The following is a 19,094-nucleotide window of genomic DNA, read 5'->3' as shown; positions in this document are numbered from 1 at the left end:
TCTGAGTGTGCGTGTCCTCAGCTGCTGTTTTCTGTGTGCCCACCCAGTCTCCCTGGCCAGATAGGGGTGCCTCCCACCCTGCTGGGCTGAGCACAGGGCCTGGCACACAGTCAGCCTGCTGAGAAGAGGTGGGCCCCAGAGGGACCAAGGTTGTCATCTTCCCTCTCTCCCAGGAAGTACATCGTGTCCTGTAAGCAGGCGGAGATGCCCCTCTCTGTCCCCTGGGATCCTAGCAACCAGGTAAGGCCTTCTGCTCTGTGCGGACAGCCTTCAGACCTGTCAGGGACCCCCAGCCCTCCCTTCTTGGAGGAGGCCCAAAGGGGACAGGAAACTCTGCCTCAAGGCTGGCCTGGTGAGCCAGGGGCTTTCCTGTGTCCCCCTGCTTGGCAGGAGCGAGCTGAGGCCCCAAGGGGAGGAGGACTCTGGCCCAGCCCGGGCCCCCTTCCCAAAGCCCAGGGCTTCTTCCTTCACGTGCAGCTTCCTCTCCACCCATCAGAGGGGCCCTGGCGCGGAGCCCCCGAGGAGGGGAGGGTGAGGTTGCTCTGTGTGTCCGTGCAGGTGTGCCTGAGCTACAACAACGTCTCCTCCCTGAAGATGCTCGTGGCCAAGGACAACTGGGTACTGTCCTCAGAGAGCAACCAGGTAGCGGGCCCACCCTCCCAGCTTTCCTTCCCCCTTTGAGCAGCCAGAGGTGTTGACTGTGAGCCGTGAAACCCTCTCGAACCACTCAGGTCAGAGCGGGGTTCCCTAGAAGGCCCTGGGAGAGTCATGAAACCACCCCAGTTGTAGAAGCATGCCCACCCCTCAAGGCCTGGCGTGGCTCGGCTGGGGGCTGGGGGCAAGGGTGGGCTGAGGAGGGGCTTGAGCTCTGCCACTTTTGCCTGTGTCCTGGGATGGGTCACCTCCCCACAGTGACATCAGTGGCTGGATGGACGCCTGGCTCTGAGGATCCATTCTGGTTTTGCGTTAGTTACTGCTTCTTTATCTTTTTATTTTTAAAAAGAAAATTTTCAATATTTAAAAAAATTGAGGCATAATTTACATACAGTAAAACTTTCCCCTTTTAGTGTGTAATCCTGCTAGTGTGGAAAGCACATGAAGTTAACATCATCACGACAGTAATCAAGATAAGGAGCATTTCCATAAACCCCCAATTTTTCTGGCTCCTTTGTGATCAAGCCTGTTCCTACCCCAGTCCCTGGAAAGCACAGACCAGTTTTCCGTGCCTTCGTTTGGTCTGTTTAAGAATGTGCAGTAAAGGGAGTCGTGCAGTATGTAGCCTTTGACGTATTTCCTTAGGCACAGTGCATTCACCTGTGGGAAGGGATGAGTGCGTTCCGTTTCACATCAAGTACCATTCCATCTGACTAGTGGGCTTGTCCATGAAGTCCCTGCTTCTTCAGACACCTTCCTATCCACTTTGCGCTGAATCTCTCATTTTTCACGGGGCTGCCATTGAGGCTCAGAGAGGTTGAGTCACTTGTTCACAGACACACAGCAATCAGCGCAGCCCTGACTTCCAGCCCGGGTCCCCAGCACAGTCTGAGGAGGAGACAAGGGAACGAGGCTGCCCTCTGTCCCGTGCAGGTCCGCCTGTACACTCTAGAGGAGGACAAGTTCCTCTCCTTCCACATGGAGATGCTGGTGCACGTGGACACAGCCCAGGCATTCCTGCTGCTCTCTGACCTCCGCCGGAGGCCCGAGTGGGACAAGCACTGCCGGTGGGTGCCGGAGGGCGGGGGTACAGGAGAGTGGGGGTGGGGAAGGGGCCCTGGGGTGTCTCCTCCTGCTGAGCCCTCCCCTACTGCTCTGGGCCCCCTGCTGGCTTTTATCTAGGGGTGGGTTATGGGAGGGCAGGTGCTATGGTTATGTTTTAGGTGAGTATCTGAGTCATGGGTATTCCAAGCCCTCAGGGCAGGGACTGAGCCTGGAATTGGAGGTGGGGGCCTGGCCCAACTAACTATGTGACCATGGGCCAGTCATGTCCTTTCTGGGCCTCAGTTTCCCTCCTCTTAAAATGGGTACTTGAGGTGTGGGTATGTATTTGCACATAGGGGTAGATCAGTGGTTTTCAAACTGAGTTCTGCCTTCTGAGAGGGGGCTTGGGGGCTGCTTGGGCAGGTGGTTGGGAAGTGGAGGGGGTACGTGGGTACTCCTCCCAGACTCAGGGTAGCTCAGAGAATGTCCAGTTTGCTCAATTTACCAAGCTTGCCAATTCTTCATGTCGATATGTGAAGGGAAAGTGGCAGGTTTGGACATGTTGTGTCTCTGCAAGGATGTCCTTGTGAGTGTGTGTTGGTATAAGCCTGGGTGTGTCTACCTGGGCACATGTGTGTAGTGTACCCACATCTGAGGGGCACAGCTCTGGCACCCAACCTGTGCACATCCCAGACCTGCTTCCTTATTAGCTCTGTGGCCATGGGTGAGTTACTTTTCTGAGTCCCAGTCCCTTCATCTATTAAATAGGGATACTCAGAGTACCAACTGCTTGGGCTGATGTGACGTTAAAGGAGATAGTACCTGTAAGCTGTTAGACATCCGTGTATGTGCATTTGCACGGACACAGACAGACATCTATAGTACTGTGTATGCATCAGTGGGTGTCCATGTATTTCTGCACGTGTGCCCACAAGTGGGGTTTATTTGCTTGTGTATGTGTCTACGAGCCCAGGTGTGTATGTCCCCTTTGGCCAGGCTTTTCTGCCCTCCTGTGGTCCCTGTTGAGTGGTCTGGGGTTGATATATCCCCCAAGCATGTGCTCAGGGTGGCTGAAGCATGGGGGCAGGGGAGTGGCTGGGTCAACGCTGCTGTCACACCCGGAGCCTCTGTGACCCCTCTGGACTCCGCACAGGAGCGTGGAGCTAGTGCAGCAGGTGGATGAGGATGATGCCATCTACCATGTCATCAGCCCCGCCCTCGGTGGTGACCCCAAGCCCCAGGACTTCATCATTCTGGCCTCTCGACGGAAGCCTTGTGACATCGGGTGCGTGCATGCCTGCTGGGCTGGGAGATCTTCCTCCCCAGGGAGGGGACATCCAAGTAGTCAGCCCTCTTTCCTATGGCCTCAGGGCCTCAGTGTAAGATCGGTGGCCGTGGTCTTACTGTGGGTAGAATGGAGAAGAAGAGGACTTACTGCCCTTTGTGGTCACTCATGCTCTAAAGCAGGGTGGTCTCTGTCCCTGGTGTGGTGAGGGTGCCTTGCCCCAGGTCATGGACAGGCCAACTCTCACATGGCCCATTCCTTGGCCTCCAGCCTCTGAAAGCCCCATGTTGTCTGAAGGGTGGTAAGGCTCCCAGCTGCACCATGGTGAGGATGCTGGAGAAATGGCATCACTTGTGCTAGAGACAGGCAAAAAGATGAAGCACGAAAATCCAAAATGCAGCACTGCTTCCCCGGGGCGGGGAGAGGGAGGCAGAGAATGTTTCCAGAAGGTCCACAGTGCAGTCATGCTGGTATCTGATGAGTTCAGAACTACGCAGCCACAGGCACCTCCTGTCTAGAACCTCCTTTGCAGCTTGACCTGGAGCCAGGCTGTGTGCCTTAGACTCTGGCGAGCGCATCCCTACAGCGGAGCCCTGGTTAGTGCTGGCAGGGGCTTCTGGAAGCTGCCTTCACTCTTTCCCGTGCCCCCTCTGCACACTTCTTCCATACAGGGAACCCTATGTCATTGCGCTGAGGTCAGTTACGCTGCCCACGCACCGCGAGAGCCCAGAGTACCGGCGTGGGGAGACTGTCTGCTCAGGCTTCTGCTTCTGGCGCGAGGGGGACCAGTTAACCAAGGTGAGGCCTAGTGTCTCGTTGCCCTTCCCACCCAGATTCACCCCAAAGCCACACTTGTGTCCAGAGCTCAACGCTGTCCACACCTCAGCACTCTCACTGGCCAGTAAGCTCTCTTCCAGCTGTAGGGAGCCTAAGAGTATCAGGGCCTAGAAAGGAGCCTTCAATAAGACCTAATCTGTGCAGAGACAAGTCCAAGGACACAGTTGAACCAGGCCTGTGTGTTAGTTGCTCAGTTGTATTTTTGCAATCCCGTGGACTGTAGCCCGCCAGGCTCCTCTATGGGATTCCCCAGGTAAGAATACTGGAGTGGATTGCAGTTCCCTTCTTCAGAGGATCTTCCCAAGGATTGAACCCTGGTTTCCTGCATTACGAGCAGATTCTTTACTGTTTGAGCTACAGGAAAGTCACTGAAACTCCATCTTCTTACTTATGTACCCCTTTCATGTCTAGGAAGGCCCTCAGTGCCCATGAAACTACCTGGCTGGCTGAAAGTGGGCTAGCTGGGAAACTCAGTGCCCCTTCCTCAGATCACAGCAGCTGTTAGGGCCCTGAGACACCCCATGTAGAGACCTGGACATTTGCTAACCTAGCCTGGGGTTGTTCTGCTTGCTGCAGATTTGCTGACAAGGGCTTATTCTGCCACACCATGGACTCTAGCCTGCCAGGTTCCTGTCCATGGGATTTTTCCAGACAATATTGGAGTGGGTTGCCATTTCTTTCTCTAGGGGCTCTTCACAGCCCTGATATCAAACCCTGGTCTCCTGGGTCTGCTGCATGGGCAGGTAGAGTCTTTACCACTACTGCCACCTGGGAAGCCATATTCTAACGGTAGCACCTTCATTTAAAGGAGTTTTATGCTTGGCTCTGGAGACCCAGTCCTCCAGAGCTTCTGGGCTAGAGAGGGGACACACAAGATGAGAGTATAGTGTGGGTGACAGAGGGAAGCCAGGGTTGTCAGCACCCAGAGGAGGGGTCAGGGGAGTCCAGCTATAGGAGGTCACGCCCGCCAATCATGCAGTCTTCAAAGGCCCCAGGCGCTGCTGGTATTTGCTGCCTTCCTAGCAGGTGAGTGGGATTCCATGGTGGCTAAAGACAGTAAATAATCTGTCTGCAAAGCGGAAACCCCAGTTCTATCCCTGGGTCAGGACGATCCTCCAGGGAAGGAAATGGCAACCCATTCCAGTATTCTTGCCTGGAGAAGGCCATGGACAGAGGAGCCTGGAGGACTACAAGTTCATGTGGTCCCAAAGAGCTGGACACAAAGATGCCAACTGCCTGCTTCATGCCCACTCAGTACCCTCTTACCGCCCCCACCCCCTCCTCCCTGGGTGTGGCTTCCCATCCCGCAGGTGTCCTACTACAACCAGGCCACCCCGGGCGTTCTCAAGTATGTGACCACCAATGTGACCGGCCTCTCCTCTGAGTTCTACACCACCTTCAAGGCTTGCGAACAGTTCCTCTTGGACAACCGGAACGACCTGGCCCCCAGCCTCCAGACCCTCTAAGCATCGTCCCTGGCCACCTGACGTCCACTCCCACTCCATCCTGCCCCAAGGACATGCGTGCAGTGCACTGAGGAAGCAGAGGCATTTATTCCTTCCTGCCGCCCCGTGGGAAGCTGGGGTCCACCAGGCCACCTGGGTGCATCAGTGTGTGCCAACATCCGCCAGCAAGTCTTGGCGGTAGCTCTGGGGTAGCCTGTAGTAGACTCGGGTCTTCTTCACGGCCCTGGCTGCCAGCAGCACTGCCCGCACAGACGCATAGAGGCCCCGGCCAGGGCTGTGTTCCACCGTGACCGTGGCCCGGGGAGAAGCTTCCAGCAGCCGGGCCACGACTCCAGCGGGGCTCTGGCCCAGAGGCCCAGCCTGCAGCTGGAAGGACACGGGTTGCCAGAGGCCCTGGCACAGCTCCAGCATATCTGTGAGCAGCTGCTCCCTGTAGCCACTGCCCAGCACTTCCTCGGGCCAGCCTGGTGCCACCGTCACATGGGGGAACACGTCGGCCACAGCTGTAAGCAACTCCCTGCCAGTCACGTAGCCAGGGACCCTGAAACTCCCGTGGGAGACTGTGGCACCGACCCACACAGGCCTAGACAGGCGGCCGAGCGCAGAGAGGGTGGCCAGCGTGGCCAGCGCTGGCCGCAGGGCGGTGGGCTCTGCTATGTGCACGTGGACCCCCCAGCGTCCGGGGTGCGAGGCCAGCTGCTGCAGGCAGGACTCCAGCGCCAGGGCACGGCCATCTGGGGTGCGGACGATGGGCACGGGGTCCCCAGCTGCAGGCTTCTGGAGGCCCACGTCCAGCAGGATCATGCCTTCTCGGTCTGGAAGAGGTAGTGGAGGCAACAGTGTCTGGGGTTGGGGCTATCATGGGGTGTCAGAGGCCCTTGCTGAAGGTAAAGGGACAGCAGGAGGTAATGGGGTCTGTTGATTGGGTCTGGGTTCCAGGTGGAAGGGCTGCTTTGCGAATGTGCCTGGGGCTCATCAGAATGGCCCAGTGAGCCGCTAGCTCAGCGCTGAGGCCGTGCCCACCTCTCTTGTAGCACCATGTGCCCGAAGCCTCACAAGTGCTGGTCCAAAGGCCAGGAGCCCCCTACTTTTGACAACACTGCTCCCCCACCTTGCAGCCACGTTGCTATGGTAACAGAGACCTGAGGTAGCTACCCCGAGGTAACCCTTGCAGTTGAGCTAGGAGCACAGGGGCTGCAGGCAGACCTTACCTGGGAGCTGCACTGTTGCTGTGCTTCCATTGCCCTGGATGTCAGGAACCAGCCACTCCACGCTCAGACCCTCGTCCCCAGGGTGCTGGAGAGCAGGGATCAGGCTGCCCCCAGTGTAGTAGCTTTGCTTCCGTGAGGTATTCACTGTGGGTCAGATTGCCAAGATGAAGAGGCCACTACCTTTCACGGAGGCCTTCTGTACACCATGAGTCCTCTCTAAGCCTCACAGCAAAGTTCCAGGGAGCTGGAGTTCCCTGTTTTGTAGGTGACGGGTGACTTGCCCAATGTCCTACAGCCAGTGGGCAGGGTTGCTGGGATTGGAGCTTGACGGAGCCAAGTCAGTCGGGCCCCAAAGCTGGTATTCCTCCCTCTCACCTAGATGGCTCCCAGAGCAGGAATGTTGGGTCTGATGGGTCCCCTTGAGATGGCCTGATTGCAGGCTCTCCTAGGTTTGGAGTCAAGGGAACAGGGGCTTTGGACAAAGGAACAAGCATCATTGATTAGCAGGTACAGGGGAGGAACTGTTCTCTGAAATGCTAGAGCAACCCTCAGAGGAACTGTACTGCAAGGGGAAGCGTCTGGGGTTTGGAATTTGCTGTTTCCAGTAGGAGCTGTGCCACATTTAAGCTGAACAACTTTGTATAAATTATATAACTATTCTAAACCTCAGTTTATCCATCTGTAAAATAGAATCCGTGCTTCACAGATCTATGGAGCTTAGCATTCCATCCCAGGGTCTGGCATACAATGTATGCTTCAAATGATTCCTTCCTCTCATCTCATGTAGGATTTTCCTTTTCCAATGCTCCGCCCCACCTAGCTCAGTGTTTTTGTGGGCAGAATCCACTCCACCACCTTTTCTTTCTCCTGGAAGAGGAAATGGCAACCCACTCCAGTACTCTTGCCTGGAAAATCCCATGGCCAGAGGAACTGGTGGTCGACAGTCCATGGGATCCCAAAGAGTCAGACACAACTGAGCATGCGTACACATACGCCTTTTCCCACCCTCCGCAGACCCCTCCCTACTGGCAAGCTGCTTGAACTGCGACAGGAAAGGCTCAAAGATGTCATAGTAGACTTGGTGGGTGGCGGTGTTGTCCCGGATGTAGAGGAGGTCGTCCACTGACACGGGGTCCGAGGCCGACTGCCACATCGTGAGGGTGTACCTGGGGTCCAGAGAGTCAGCTTAGGGCCTGTCTGCACCCAGCAGCCCTCAGCCCCTCTCCCATGCTCAGAAGTTAACCTAAGCTGGCGGAGGGGGGTGGGGGGGGTGTTGGGCACTACCTCCTTCCTGGGGGCAGAAGAAGCCACAGAGGCCTTGGGTAACTGAGAGCAGAGGCTAAGAAGCAGGAGAGATGGACTGGCCCGCCCCGTCACTTGGAGTGTGTATCTGTGGGTCCTCTCTCAGGAAAGAGACAGACAGAAGAGATGGGCATGGAGCTGGGAGTGGTGGGGGGAGGATCAGAGGTCAGGTATGAAGAGGAAAGGGGGTGGCCTCCAGTGGGAAAAGTCTGAGGAAGGTGGGGCTGGGCAGCTGGGGGCAGTACAGAGCGGGGGGAGGGTGGGCTTCCTCAATCCCACAGGGCTATTAGGGGCAGAGGCTATAGGTGCAGTCTGTACACCCTCAGGGAACAGGTGGTTCCCGGGGGAGGAGGCTGCGGGAGGCCAATTGAGTCTCAATATAAACTCTTATGGAACTTCCCTGGTGTTCCAGTGGGTAAGGCTGTGCTTCCATTGCAGGGGATGCCTGTTCATTCCTGGTTGGGGAACTAAGATCACGCATGCTGTGTGCAGTGTGGTCCAAAATAAATAAACAGATAATAATAATAAAGCAACACTTTCCAATGGACAGGCTGCCTCAGGTATAGTGACCTGCCTGTCCCAGAGGTGCACAAGCAGAAAGCAGGGATATTGTAGAGGATGCGAGCACCAGCAGAGGTTGGGCCAGATGATCATGAAGACTCTTCTAACCACAGCATCTGGGATCTTGTTGGGGTATCAGGACTGGGAGTGGGTTTGGAGGGAGTGGGGGCCGTGGCAGGGGCCTGGGCGTTCTCACCTGTCAGATTGGGCCAGCAGCCAGCTGAAGTGGGGCCAGGCGGCCCTCGCCATGACGGCCAGCACGGGGAAGGTCACCTTCTGGGGCAGTGCTCCCACCAACTCCTGCATCTTCTCCACCATGGCCCGTGTGTACGTCACGTTTGGGAAAAGGGGCAGGTAGAAGGTGGTCCAGCCTGGAGACAGGGTTGCCTCAGGATACTTCTCCTGGACCAAGGCCAGGAACCTGCAGAGAATCAGAGATGCTGGTCTTTGAGAGCCCCTTCCTCATCTCCTGGGTTCCCATCAGAGTGCTCGGAAGAGGCAGGATCTATCGCATCTAGATATTAGAGCACAGGCCTGAAGAACAGGGTGGCTTACGAGTTGCTCAAAGTCCCATGATAGAGCATGGACTTTGGATCTGGGGAGGCCTGGATTTCAGTCCTGACTTTATGACCTTGGGCAGTTCACCCAACCTCTTTGATTCTTAAAAATGGCATCCTTTCAGGCAGGACAGGACTTCTCAAACATCCTCATGTGGATGTGGAGATGCAATTCAAAGCCCTGGGTGTGGGATATGGGCTCTATCAGCTGTGAGAGCCTCTGAACTTTCAGATATCATTTTAAAATTTCATTCAGATTTTGAACTCTTACAAATGTTGATAGGCAAATAATGTTACTCTCTCCCCTTCCCCAGATTATTGAGAAACCTCACTACAAGAAGATCAACCATTTTTTAATCTTGGGGCCCTGACTACAGTTTCAAACCGCTGCTTACCAAATGCACCTCAGTTTGAGACTTAATAAATATTGGATGGATGGATTGTTAGCTGACTGGTTGGAAAGATGGTTTGATGGATGGATGGGTGGATGGATGAAAGGAGATGGACAGTAAAGAGCTGGAGGTTAGAGTCAGAAAGACCTGGTTTTGTATGTTTGCTCTGCCAATTATTAGACTTAGGCAGGTCATTTAACCTCAACAGGATATGCTGTATTACTAAAATGAAAAATAATAGTACCTACCTCATTCTCATTCTAAGAGTTAAATGGTACTCTACAACTAGACTATTTAAACCAGTGTCTGTGACAGATAATAAACATTCAACAGACTGAGCCTCAATTATTGTCAGCTTTCTTATCTGCAAAATGGTAAGAAAAAATGCTCCTAACCTGGCATTTCTATGGGAAGATGAACTCAGATATATTCTCTCCTTTTATGCAGCCCTCTGTAAACTTGAGTGCACCATGCAGCTGGTGCTACCTAAGTGCTGTTGTTGGCAGTGCTGGGACCTGGGGGTTGTTTGTGGGGTGGGCGGGGGAGGCTGGGGAAGGAGTTAGTGCTTTACAGACTTTTCTAGCAGGCCAGGGGTTGCCCTGGTCACTGTTTGCTGTCCAGGAATAAACACTCTGTTGCTGCTGCTGCTGCTAAGTTGCTTCAGCCATGTCCAACTCTGTGTGACCCCATAGATGGCAGCCCACCAGGCTCCCCTGTCCCTGGGATTCTCCAGGCAAGAACACTGGAGTGGGTTGCCATTTCCTTCTCCAATGCATTAAAGTGAAAAGTGAAAATGAAGTCACTCAGTTGTGTCCGACTCTTAGCCACCCCATGGACTGCAGCCCACCAGGCCCCTCCGTCCATGGGATTTTCCAGGCAAGAGTACTGGAGTGGAGTGCCATCGCCTTCTCCGAATAAACACTTTGTAGGGCACACATCCATAATCTGACAGTGAGAGCCCAGTGAATCAGAACTGTTAGGAGAAAGTGTGAGGGAGGGTCCTCAGCACCCTTGGACATCAGGGGAATTTCTGGGGCAGGTAATGTCTGGTTCACCAGGAAATGGTGGAAGAGCATTCAAGGCAGAGGGAACAGCATGTGTGAAGGCTCAGAGGTCAGATGACCTGGTGTCACTGGAGGCAAACTCAGCAAAGGTCCCCTGAGCACCTGCTGTACCAGATGTTGAAGGAAACAGACTGGACAAGCTGGAGCAGAGAGGCAAACACTCACTGTGTGGCATTGATCTCTATTGAGATGCCCACATTGGGACCCCTCTGGATGTCAGCATTGATCCACACAGGCCTTCGAACTTTCCCCTCCTCTGTCAGCCGCCGAAGGAGGTCCAGGGAGGGGCCCACAGCCTTGATGGTCTTGAAGTCTAGTTTGATGCCTGTGGGGAGAGGGCCAAGGGCTTGGGAAATTGGTCCCTTGTGCTCAAGGAAGAAGGAAACAGAAGACATGACTTCCTGGGACAGAGAGAGCAGGTATGCTGTGTGTGTCAGGGGTGGGAGGGAAGACAGGGACAGAATTCTGGGTGGGTGTGAAGAAGGCTTCAAACAGGCGGAACTCTCCTGGGGAGAAAGACTTGCCCGTGTAGGAGTGTTCCTCCATCCCTCATCCCGAAGGGGAAGAAGCAAATGATGGCTAAGGGCTTGGGACTTGGGGCTGTTGCAGGTATTGTCAAGAATCTGATGAAAAGGGACTGTGACTCTTGGACAGGCAGGCTCAGAGGGTCCTAAGCCACCCAAGCCTGAATAGCACAGAGTCAGGCTGAAGAATTAGAGAAGAACTTAGAAAGCCAGGCCAAAGGGATCAAATATGTTGACAACATAGGGAGCCATGGAGGATTAAAGCAGGGGAGTGACACGACGGTTAGCATTTTGGAAAGCTCACCCAGGTAGGGGCTAAGGAAGGAGGCAGGAAGCCAGTGAGGAAGGAGGTCCAGGAGAAAGATGATGTGAATGGGACTGGATCGGGGGTAGGGTTCAGGGTTAGAATTGGCAGAGGCAGCAGCTGAGTAGATGCAGGGATGAGGGAGAGGCATTAGGCTGATGCCTGGATTCTGACAGTAACAGGCAAAGAGACAGGGGAGGAGAAGGTGAAATTGGCTTTGAGCATGTTGTATCCAGTTCCATGGATTCAGAGCCCGAATGCTCATGTTTGGCCCTTTGCAGCTTACCCTGCATGTTTACATCCCTCATTTCACCCATCTTCCCTGAGCCCAGGCCTCTAGAGTGGTCTGGAAAGTTAAGGCAAGAGCAACTCCTGACAGTCATTGGACTTGTCTCCTAGTAGAGGGACCCCTGCCCATGAGGCCTCAGGACCAGAGGGGTGGGCAGCTGGGGAGGGGCTGAGAGAAGTCCTTACCCTTCTGGGAAGAGGCCAGCACAGCCTCCAGCCACTGCTCTAGGGTGTTGTCACTGTAGATGGCTGGGGGGTGCGCCATGATGGGGACTCCTGTCTCGTTGACTGTGCCGAGCCCTTCTATTGTGATGTCTGCCTCCAGGACCATGACATTACCTGTTCCATTGGACAGAGAAACTTTTTAAAGCAATTTTTCTCATCATCAAAGTATTACACACTTATAGAATATTTGAAAAATACAGAAAAGCAGAAAGGGAAATATTCACCCACATTTCCATCATAGTTCACTTTTTGATGTATTTTCTTCCATTTTTATCTATGTATAGTTTTTCCACAGTTGAGACCACTCAGCATTTATAGTTTTAGTCTTTTTCTTTCCATTTTGACACATTTTCACAATCTTTTCATGAAAAAGAAAAAAGCTGCAAAAGCCCTGATTGAGGGCAGTCACCCTGTCCCAGTCAGCCACTCCTCTGCCGTTCCTGAGACTCTTACATTTTTAGGAAGCCTCAGTGGTCTCTGAATTTTTGTTACTAACAGATAATGATGTATATTTTATTCTGACTTTCTGGGTATTTGAGGACTTGAGGAATCTGAGTCAGGGCCATGCTGGATCTGTTTTTAAAAAAATTAATTATTTTTGGTTGCGCTGGATCTTCATTGCTGGGAGCGGGCTTTCTCTAGTTGTGGAAAGCAGGGGCTCCTCTTCATTGCGGTGCATGGGCTTCTCCCTGCAGTGCCCCTCTGGTGGTAGAGCACAGGCTCTAGATGCATGGGTTTCAGGCGTCCCAGCGCGTGTTCCAGCGCGTGTTCCAGCGCGTGTTCCAGCACGCGTTCCAGCACGTGTTCCAGCACGCGTTCCAGCACGTGTTCCAGCACGCAGGCTCAGTGCGGCACATCAGCTTAGTCCCGAACCGGGGATGGAACCCATGTTCCCTGCATTGGCAGGTAGATTCTTTTTTTTTTTTTTAAGGGTTTATTTTATTTTTTATTTTTTTTAATTTTTATTTTTACTTTATTTTACTTTACAATACTGTATTGGTTTTGCCATACATTGACATGAATCCGCCATGGGTGTACATGAGTTCCCAATCCCGAACCCCCCTCCCACCTCCCACCCCATATCATCTCTCTGGATCATCCCGGTGCACCAGCCCCAAGCATCCTGTATCCTGTATCGAACATAGACTGGTGATTCGTTTCTTACACGATAGTATACATGTTTCAGTGCCATTCTCCCAAATCATCCCACCCTCTCCCTCTCCCTGGCAGGTAGATTCTTAATCACTGTATCACCAGGGAAGTCTGCAGGGTCATTTTTAGAGCCCACATTATCAAAGTACTGTTAGAAAAAATCATCTAACTCATATTCCTGCCAGAAGTACATAAGTTGGTCCATCTCCAGGCACCCATAAAGCACTGAGAATTGTTATTTTTGTCTTTTAAATGTACGCAGTTAACGCCTCCAGTGGCTGTGTGATTCCTGTTGGGAGAGTTCAGGCCAGAAGGGAGTCAAGGACTTTGAATGAGAAGCAGACTGGGAAGAGCAAGCCAGGCTCTCTGATCAGTGAGTGGAATGGAGGGTGGGTGGGGTCGCTATGAGCTCCTGCCCCATCGAAGACAGTTGGCATCAGAGGGGTCTCTTCTGTTTTATACTTGCAGCCCTGCTCCCCTCCAAGTCCATTTAGCATATAGCTGCTAGAGTGACGGTTCCATATACCCGATCCTGTCACTTCTGTTAAAAAATCAAATTTCCCGTAGCCCTGAGAATCCAATCCAAATGCTTCCCCATAGTCTGTGAGGTCCTGTAGGACCAGGCCTGGCAAACTGCCCTCTCACCTCGAGTCCCTCTCTCCCTCAATACCTAGCTTTCATCCACTCCTGTTTCTCCAACATCAGTGTGCACACAAACCACCCAGGAACTGTTCAATTGCAAGTTCTGCTAAGGAGATCTAGGGTGGGGCCCAAGACACCTACCAAGCTCCCCAGTGATGCCCAGACTGCTGGTCCACAGACCGCACTTTGAGCCTCGAAGCTCAAATATCTTGTCTCCCATCTCTGGGCTCCTACACCTGGCTGTTGCCATGGCAACACTCTTTTCTCCGCAGTTTTACTAAGCCACCTCCAGCTCATTTGTGGGTGTTGGCTTAAAATATCAAGGAGGCCATCCCTAGACCACACACTCAGTCAAAGTCAGGCTGACAGCTTATCCTTTGAGCGCTCAGCCCCCATGTAACTACTCATAGAGCACCATCCTTCCTGAGCCTGAGGGCTGGTGGCAGGCTCCAGGTCTATGGTGCCCATCACTTGGATTTCCAGTGCCAAGATGGTACCAGGCCTAAAAAAGGAGTTTCAGAAATGTTTGTTGGATGGTAAAAGACTGGATAAATGAACGATAGAAAAAGCTGAGATCAGGGACTTCCCTGGTGGTCCAGTAGCTAAGACTCTGTCCTCCCAGTGCAGATGGCATAAGTTTGGTTCCTGGTCGAGGAACTAAGATCGCACAGGCCTCACAGTGCAGCCAAAAGAGAAAAACGTTAAGTTCAACCAGCCCAGGTCCAGAAAAGTAACAGAGCTTGCACAAAGTTGCAGAGAATTTTTGTACATTTCTCTGAAGCCTAGGTGTCTGGATTTCCAGAAGGGAGAGGAAGCTGAGTGCCAGGCTGTCCCCAGCACTGTTTCAGGCACTTTGCACTGTCCCATTTCATCCTATTATATCTGTGGCCCAATGCTCCGGAATCCTTGGTGTCCTCGCTGACAAGATGGGGATGAATCTCTCTGGCCTTTAACTATAGCACATGGACATAAATTATGTTGTATTAAAAAAATAAAAATTAAAAAACAAAAACAGATTGTAAACTCTGAAGGGCTATATTAAGGTAACCTTTATTTCTATGGTTTTCTTGTCTTAACTTGGTTACCCAGGAATGCTGAGAGAGGGATCCAGAGGGGTTTGGGGCCCAGCAAGGCCCAGAGAAGTCAGGCCCCAGGTGGGTAGCTGGGCAGATAAGAGGGTAGGGAGGGATTGGGGGCAGGAGGAGAAGGGGATGACAGAGGATGAGATGGCTGGATGGCATCACCAACTCGATGGATGTGAGTCTGAGTGAACTGCAGGAGTTGGTGATGGACAGGGAGGCCTGGTGTGCTGTGATTCATGGGGTCGCAAAGAGTCGGACACGATTGAACAACTGAACTGAGCTGAGAGGTCTCCTTCCCCATCTAAAATGGGCCAAGTCCGGTCTGGGGAAGGTGGCGGTACACTGGGAGGGAGCCAGGGCTGGAACCCAGGTCTCAGTCCCGGTGAGTCTCTGAAGCTGCTGCCTTGCTTGACTTGCACCAGCTGCCTCCCTTGAGATGCTGGTAGCCCCTGAACTCAGGACCACGTCTCACTCGTTTCTACACCTCTTCCTGAGCTGGGTGCAGAGCAGGGACCCAGCAAATGCTCAGTGAGGGGGACTAAAGATGGATGGACCTAACCTGCCTCCTTGTGATCAGCACCTGGATCCTGCTTCCTCCTGCACGGCCGTTCACACCTGTTCAGGGCCTTCCAGATCCTGAATCTGGGAGACAACTTGTTTGGGAGGCAGGGTGTGGGTGTGAGGGAAGAGGCGATGAGGGAAGATTCATGTTCCCGCAGCTACAGTAGGAGCCCTGGTCCTAAGCAGTGCAGACAAGTGAGGAGTGCTGCTCTCCACAGGGAGCCCCAGGAAGTTCCCACCCTCGTCCCTCCCCGCCCATGAGCTCTACACATCACCTCCTGGAGGAGGAGCACCATGGCTGAACCCAAGGCTGCCAGCTTCCAGTCCCCGCTTTAATACTTGCAAGCTGTGTGACCTTGGACAGGTTACTTGGCTTCTCTGTGCCCCCTTTCCCTCACTTACTAGAGGTAAATAATAAAATATCCGTTGTGTTGCATTCACTGTGTTTCAATTATCATCTACGTGGAGTAAACCACTCAGTCTGGGGTATTCCTGTTGTTTCATCATAATTATTAATAATGACATTTTCATGACCAAAAGTGCCCTGGTTTCATCGTACCAGTCCACATTTGGCAGAGGGAAAAACTGAGCTGCAGATGGTGAAGTCACTTGTCCCAAACCACTCCTTTGGTAAATGGTAAAACGTAGAATTTGAGCCCACTTCTGTCTGCCTCCCAAGCCTTACCTCTGGCCCCTCCCATCCACAAAGATGTCCGGTGTGACTTCGCCAGCCTAACTCCGGCCTACCATTGCTTCCCCTCAGGATCCCTACCCCAGCTGTGGAGCCACCCTCCTCCCATGGACCTATGGAAGGCCTCAGGTCCTTCCCTCCCCTGTGGCTATACTGACTCTGGTTATTGGGCACCACCTATTTGGGGCCCTTAGCTTTCTTCTTAGCCAAGGTCACAACTTGGTGGGGCCTGATCCTTATCTGCTGCCCGTGGACTTACCTGAGATGAGCCTGGGGCTGGCAGAGCCTCTTTGCCTTCCCTCAGGCCTTATCTCTCAGATAAGAGTTCTCCCTCTTCCCAGGGTTCTCTAGTTCCTCCTCACCCAAGTCTGACCATTAGCCTGAAGCAGTAGCAAAGTGGCTCCACCTAGCCTACGGAAGCCCTCCCCTCTGCTGACCACCAAGCCTGCCTCCTCCAAGAAGTCTCCCTAAGGACTCATTCATTCATTCAGCAAACCTTTCCTTGTCTCTTACTCCCAGGCCCCCTGTGGTGATTCTGCAGGAGGTAAAAGCCAGAGGCCTTGAGCCTGGGTCTTGTTCTGCTTCAGACCTACTGCGTGACCGTGGACAAGACCCTCTTCCACTCAGGATCTAACTTCCCTAAAATTGAGGGTTTGGGGTAGAGCAGTGGTTCTCAAAGTGTAATTCCGGGCTCATAACATCAGTGCCACCTGGAAACTTACTAACAATGCAAATTCTCAGGTCCCACACCAGAGCCACTGAATCTGAAACTCACTTCTGAAGAGTGCACAAATTTGGGGCCCCTTCCTTTTACCTTGAGAAGATGACAGCAAGATATGACCTTGGACCCAGACATCTCCCTACAACCTGAGCCAGTCACATAACCAGTGAGCCCTCACTTTCTCAAGTGGATGATGGCAAGAATGCGGCCATACCCATCCTAATGCTACCTCACACGTAATGCTGTCTTAGCCCTGCCTCCACCCTCCCTCCATCTTCTCCACCTCTGCCCCAGCCTGCCCCATCCTGGCAACTGGACTTACTGCTGAGGGCAGCCTTCATCTGCTCCTTGCTGTTGGCACCGTGGTACCAGGTGACCAGCAGGCCATCCTTTTGGCTGATCTGACCCAAGCTTAGCAGGTAGTCCAGCATGTCTGCATCAGAGCGGCAGGTCTCATCCTGTTCACAGCCTGGAATCAAGGCCAAGGAGGCTGTTAGCATCAGTTCTTGTCCAAACCCAAGAACCTTGTCTGTACATCCTACTAACCCTCTCTGGGCCCCAGGGCCATGTCCAGCCTGCCATCTAGCATAGACAGTGGACCCCAGAGTCATCAGTGCTGTGAGAGAGAAACATGTGGGGTCCTGAGGATGCTCTGGACCAGCCTGGGGACATTGGAAAGTTCACTGATAAGGGAATATTTGAGGGAGACATAGAAGGATGGGTGTGTAAATTTAACCAAAAGAGGGGACTAGGTTATTCCAGACAGAGAGGAAAGTATAAGAAAAAGGGTTGGCCATAGGAAATGTGGTTGCTTAAAAGAATGGCCATTGCTTTGGTACAGATACGGAGAAATGAGATAGGACAAGATTGGAAAAGAGGGCTGTGATCTGGCTGTAAAGGACCCTGGGTGCCGGCAAAAAAAAATGGGGTGTGTGCTGGAGATAGCAAACAAGGTTGTGTTTAGAAAGTGCTCCTCAGTGGCAGGGCGAGCATGGATTGGTGAGAGCAGGCTGGTGGCAGAGACTGTGTGGGAAGGGGCGGGCTGAGGCAGGGGTCCAGCAGAAGCCGGGGAGCTGAGAAGTTAGGGTGAGCAGGGAATGGAGATAGAGGATGGGAAGGAAGAAGCCTCGAGGCACAGGACTGAAGATATAGGCATGAGGCAGAAGGAGAGGAGGCTGCTCCCAGGTCCCCATGTGGATGCAAGGCCCTTCATCAGGAGAGGGTGCAGGGGTGTGAGGGTAAGTTCAGCCCAGTCCGCCGAGCTTGTGATGCCTGAGTGACCTCCAAGGAGAGTCCATCTGGGAGCATGGAAGGATAGCTGAAGCCTGGTAAAGGAGGAAGGGAAACAAAGTTAATGAAACTGTTGTTTGGAGATCAAATCTTGGTGGGCTTGGTGATGGGAGGGGCAAGTAGAGCTATGGATGGAAGATAAGTCTTGGTAGTCAATTCGAAAGGAAACCAACTCTGAACCCTCATGGGAAGGACGGATGCTGAAGCTGAAATGCCTATACTTTGGCCACCTGATGAGAAGAGGGACTCACTGAAAAAGACTCTGATGAGGGGAAGGATGGAAGGCAGGAGAAAGGGACGACAGAGAATGAGATGGTTGGGTAGAATCATAGACTCAAAGGGCATGACTTTTACCAAGCTCTGGGAGAGGGTAAAGGACAGAGAGGCCTGGTGTGCTGCAGTCCATGGGGTCGCAAAGAGTCAGAGACGACTTAGTTACTGAAGAGCAGCAACAATGGGGAGGAGGGCAGAGGCCAACAGGGCTGTCGACGGGGACAGAAGCTTATGGGGGAAAAGAGTGAGAGATGGGGGAGACGACCAGATGGCGCAGCTGGGGGCTCCTACCTGGCACGATGGTACGTTTCTGCAGCGAGAAGACCACGATCATCGCGATGGCGAACACCAGAACCGCACCGACACCACCGACAAGGGCCCGCTTCCAGCACCCCTTGTTGTTGGCCATGATGACCCGCTGAGGGGAATACCCCTCAAAGGGCAGAGGCTCTTGCGGCTCTGAGAGCTGGGATCCAGAGGGAGGAAGGAGCCTTGACGGCGCTTAAATCTTCTCCTGGCAGAACAGCTCCTGCAGGCCTGGAATGTCCCAAAAGACAGCTTTGGAGGCCCCGCCTACCTCCCACCCTCCTCCTCCCTCTCTTCTAGGATCTTAACAGGTCAAGCAGAAAATCCTGCCACCTCCAAAATGACCTTTGAGCACAGTAAGAGACAGCAGCAGATGTTAGATGGAGCCACCACTGCCCTCCCCTCCAGCAACCTGCTGCCTGTCTGCTCCAGCCTGAGAGTTGGGGGCCCAGGGATCTGAACCCAGCTTGACCTTGCTTTCCTGAAGACCTGGAGGTTTTCTTCCCCTGCATAAAAGGAGGGCTTCCTTCTTTCTGCCCTGTCCCAGGTAGTCTGGAAGGTCAGACAAGGGTGAGTGACAAGAACAGATTAGATCTGCCAGAGGAACAAGAATTTTCCTTCTATCCTAGGTAGATTAGTGGCTCATTGGTTTAGGGGTATGA

General features: G+C 53.2%; 2 protein-coding genes across 2 annotated transcripts in view; one reads left to right on the top strand and one right to left on the bottom strand.

Annotated features, from left to right (window-relative positions):
* LOC120861051 (acyl-coenzyme A thioesterase 11-like) overlaps positions 1 to 9,958 on the top strand; it is an 11,151-nt gene extending 1,193 nt beyond the window's left edge. The window contains exons 2-7 of the mRNA XM_040236734.1: positions 174 to 240; positions 559 to 642; positions 1,588 to 1,721; positions 2,852 to 2,983; positions 3,655 to 3,781; positions 5,131 to 9,958. Of these exons, the coding sequence (XP_040092668.1) occupies positions 205 to 240; positions 559 to 642; positions 1,588 to 1,721; positions 2,852 to 2,983; positions 3,655 to 3,781; positions 5,131 to 5,286 (669 nt within the window). The 5' untranslated portion in view covers positions 174 to 204 and the 3' untranslated portion in view covers positions 5,287 to 9,958. The remainder of the gene's footprint in view (positions 1 to 173; positions 241 to 558; positions 643 to 1,587; positions 1,722 to 2,851; positions 2,984 to 3,654; positions 3,782 to 5,130) is intronic.
* Positions 5,355 to 18,535, bottom strand: LOC120861048 (protein FAM151A-like). The gene is made up of 8 exons (XM_040236732.1): positions 18,418 to 18,535; positions 16,886 to 17,032; positions 11,676 to 11,828; positions 10,539 to 10,698; positions 8,557 to 8,781; positions 7,524 to 7,663; positions 6,498 to 6,641; positions 5,355 to 6,101 (listed from the first exon to the last, which is right to left on the bottom strand). Exons 1-8 carry the CDS (start codon positions 18,533 to 18,535, stop codon positions 5,428 to 5,430), a joined length of 1,761 nt encoding a protein of 586 aa, XP_040092666.1. The 3' UTR covers positions 5,355 to 5,427.
* Positions 18,536 to 19,094: the final 559 nt, after the last annotated feature.

Source organism: Oryx dammah, unplaced genomic scaffold, assembly GCF_014754425.2.
Source record: "Oryx dammah isolate SB20612 unplaced genomic scaffold, SCBI_Odam_1.1 HiC_scaffold_11216, whole genome shotgun sequence".
NCBI classification, from domain to species: domain Eukaryota; kingdom Metazoa; phylum Chordata; class Mammalia; order Artiodactyla; family Bovidae; genus Oryx; species Oryx dammah.
This window is presented reverse-complemented; position numbering and strand designations above follow the sequence as displayed.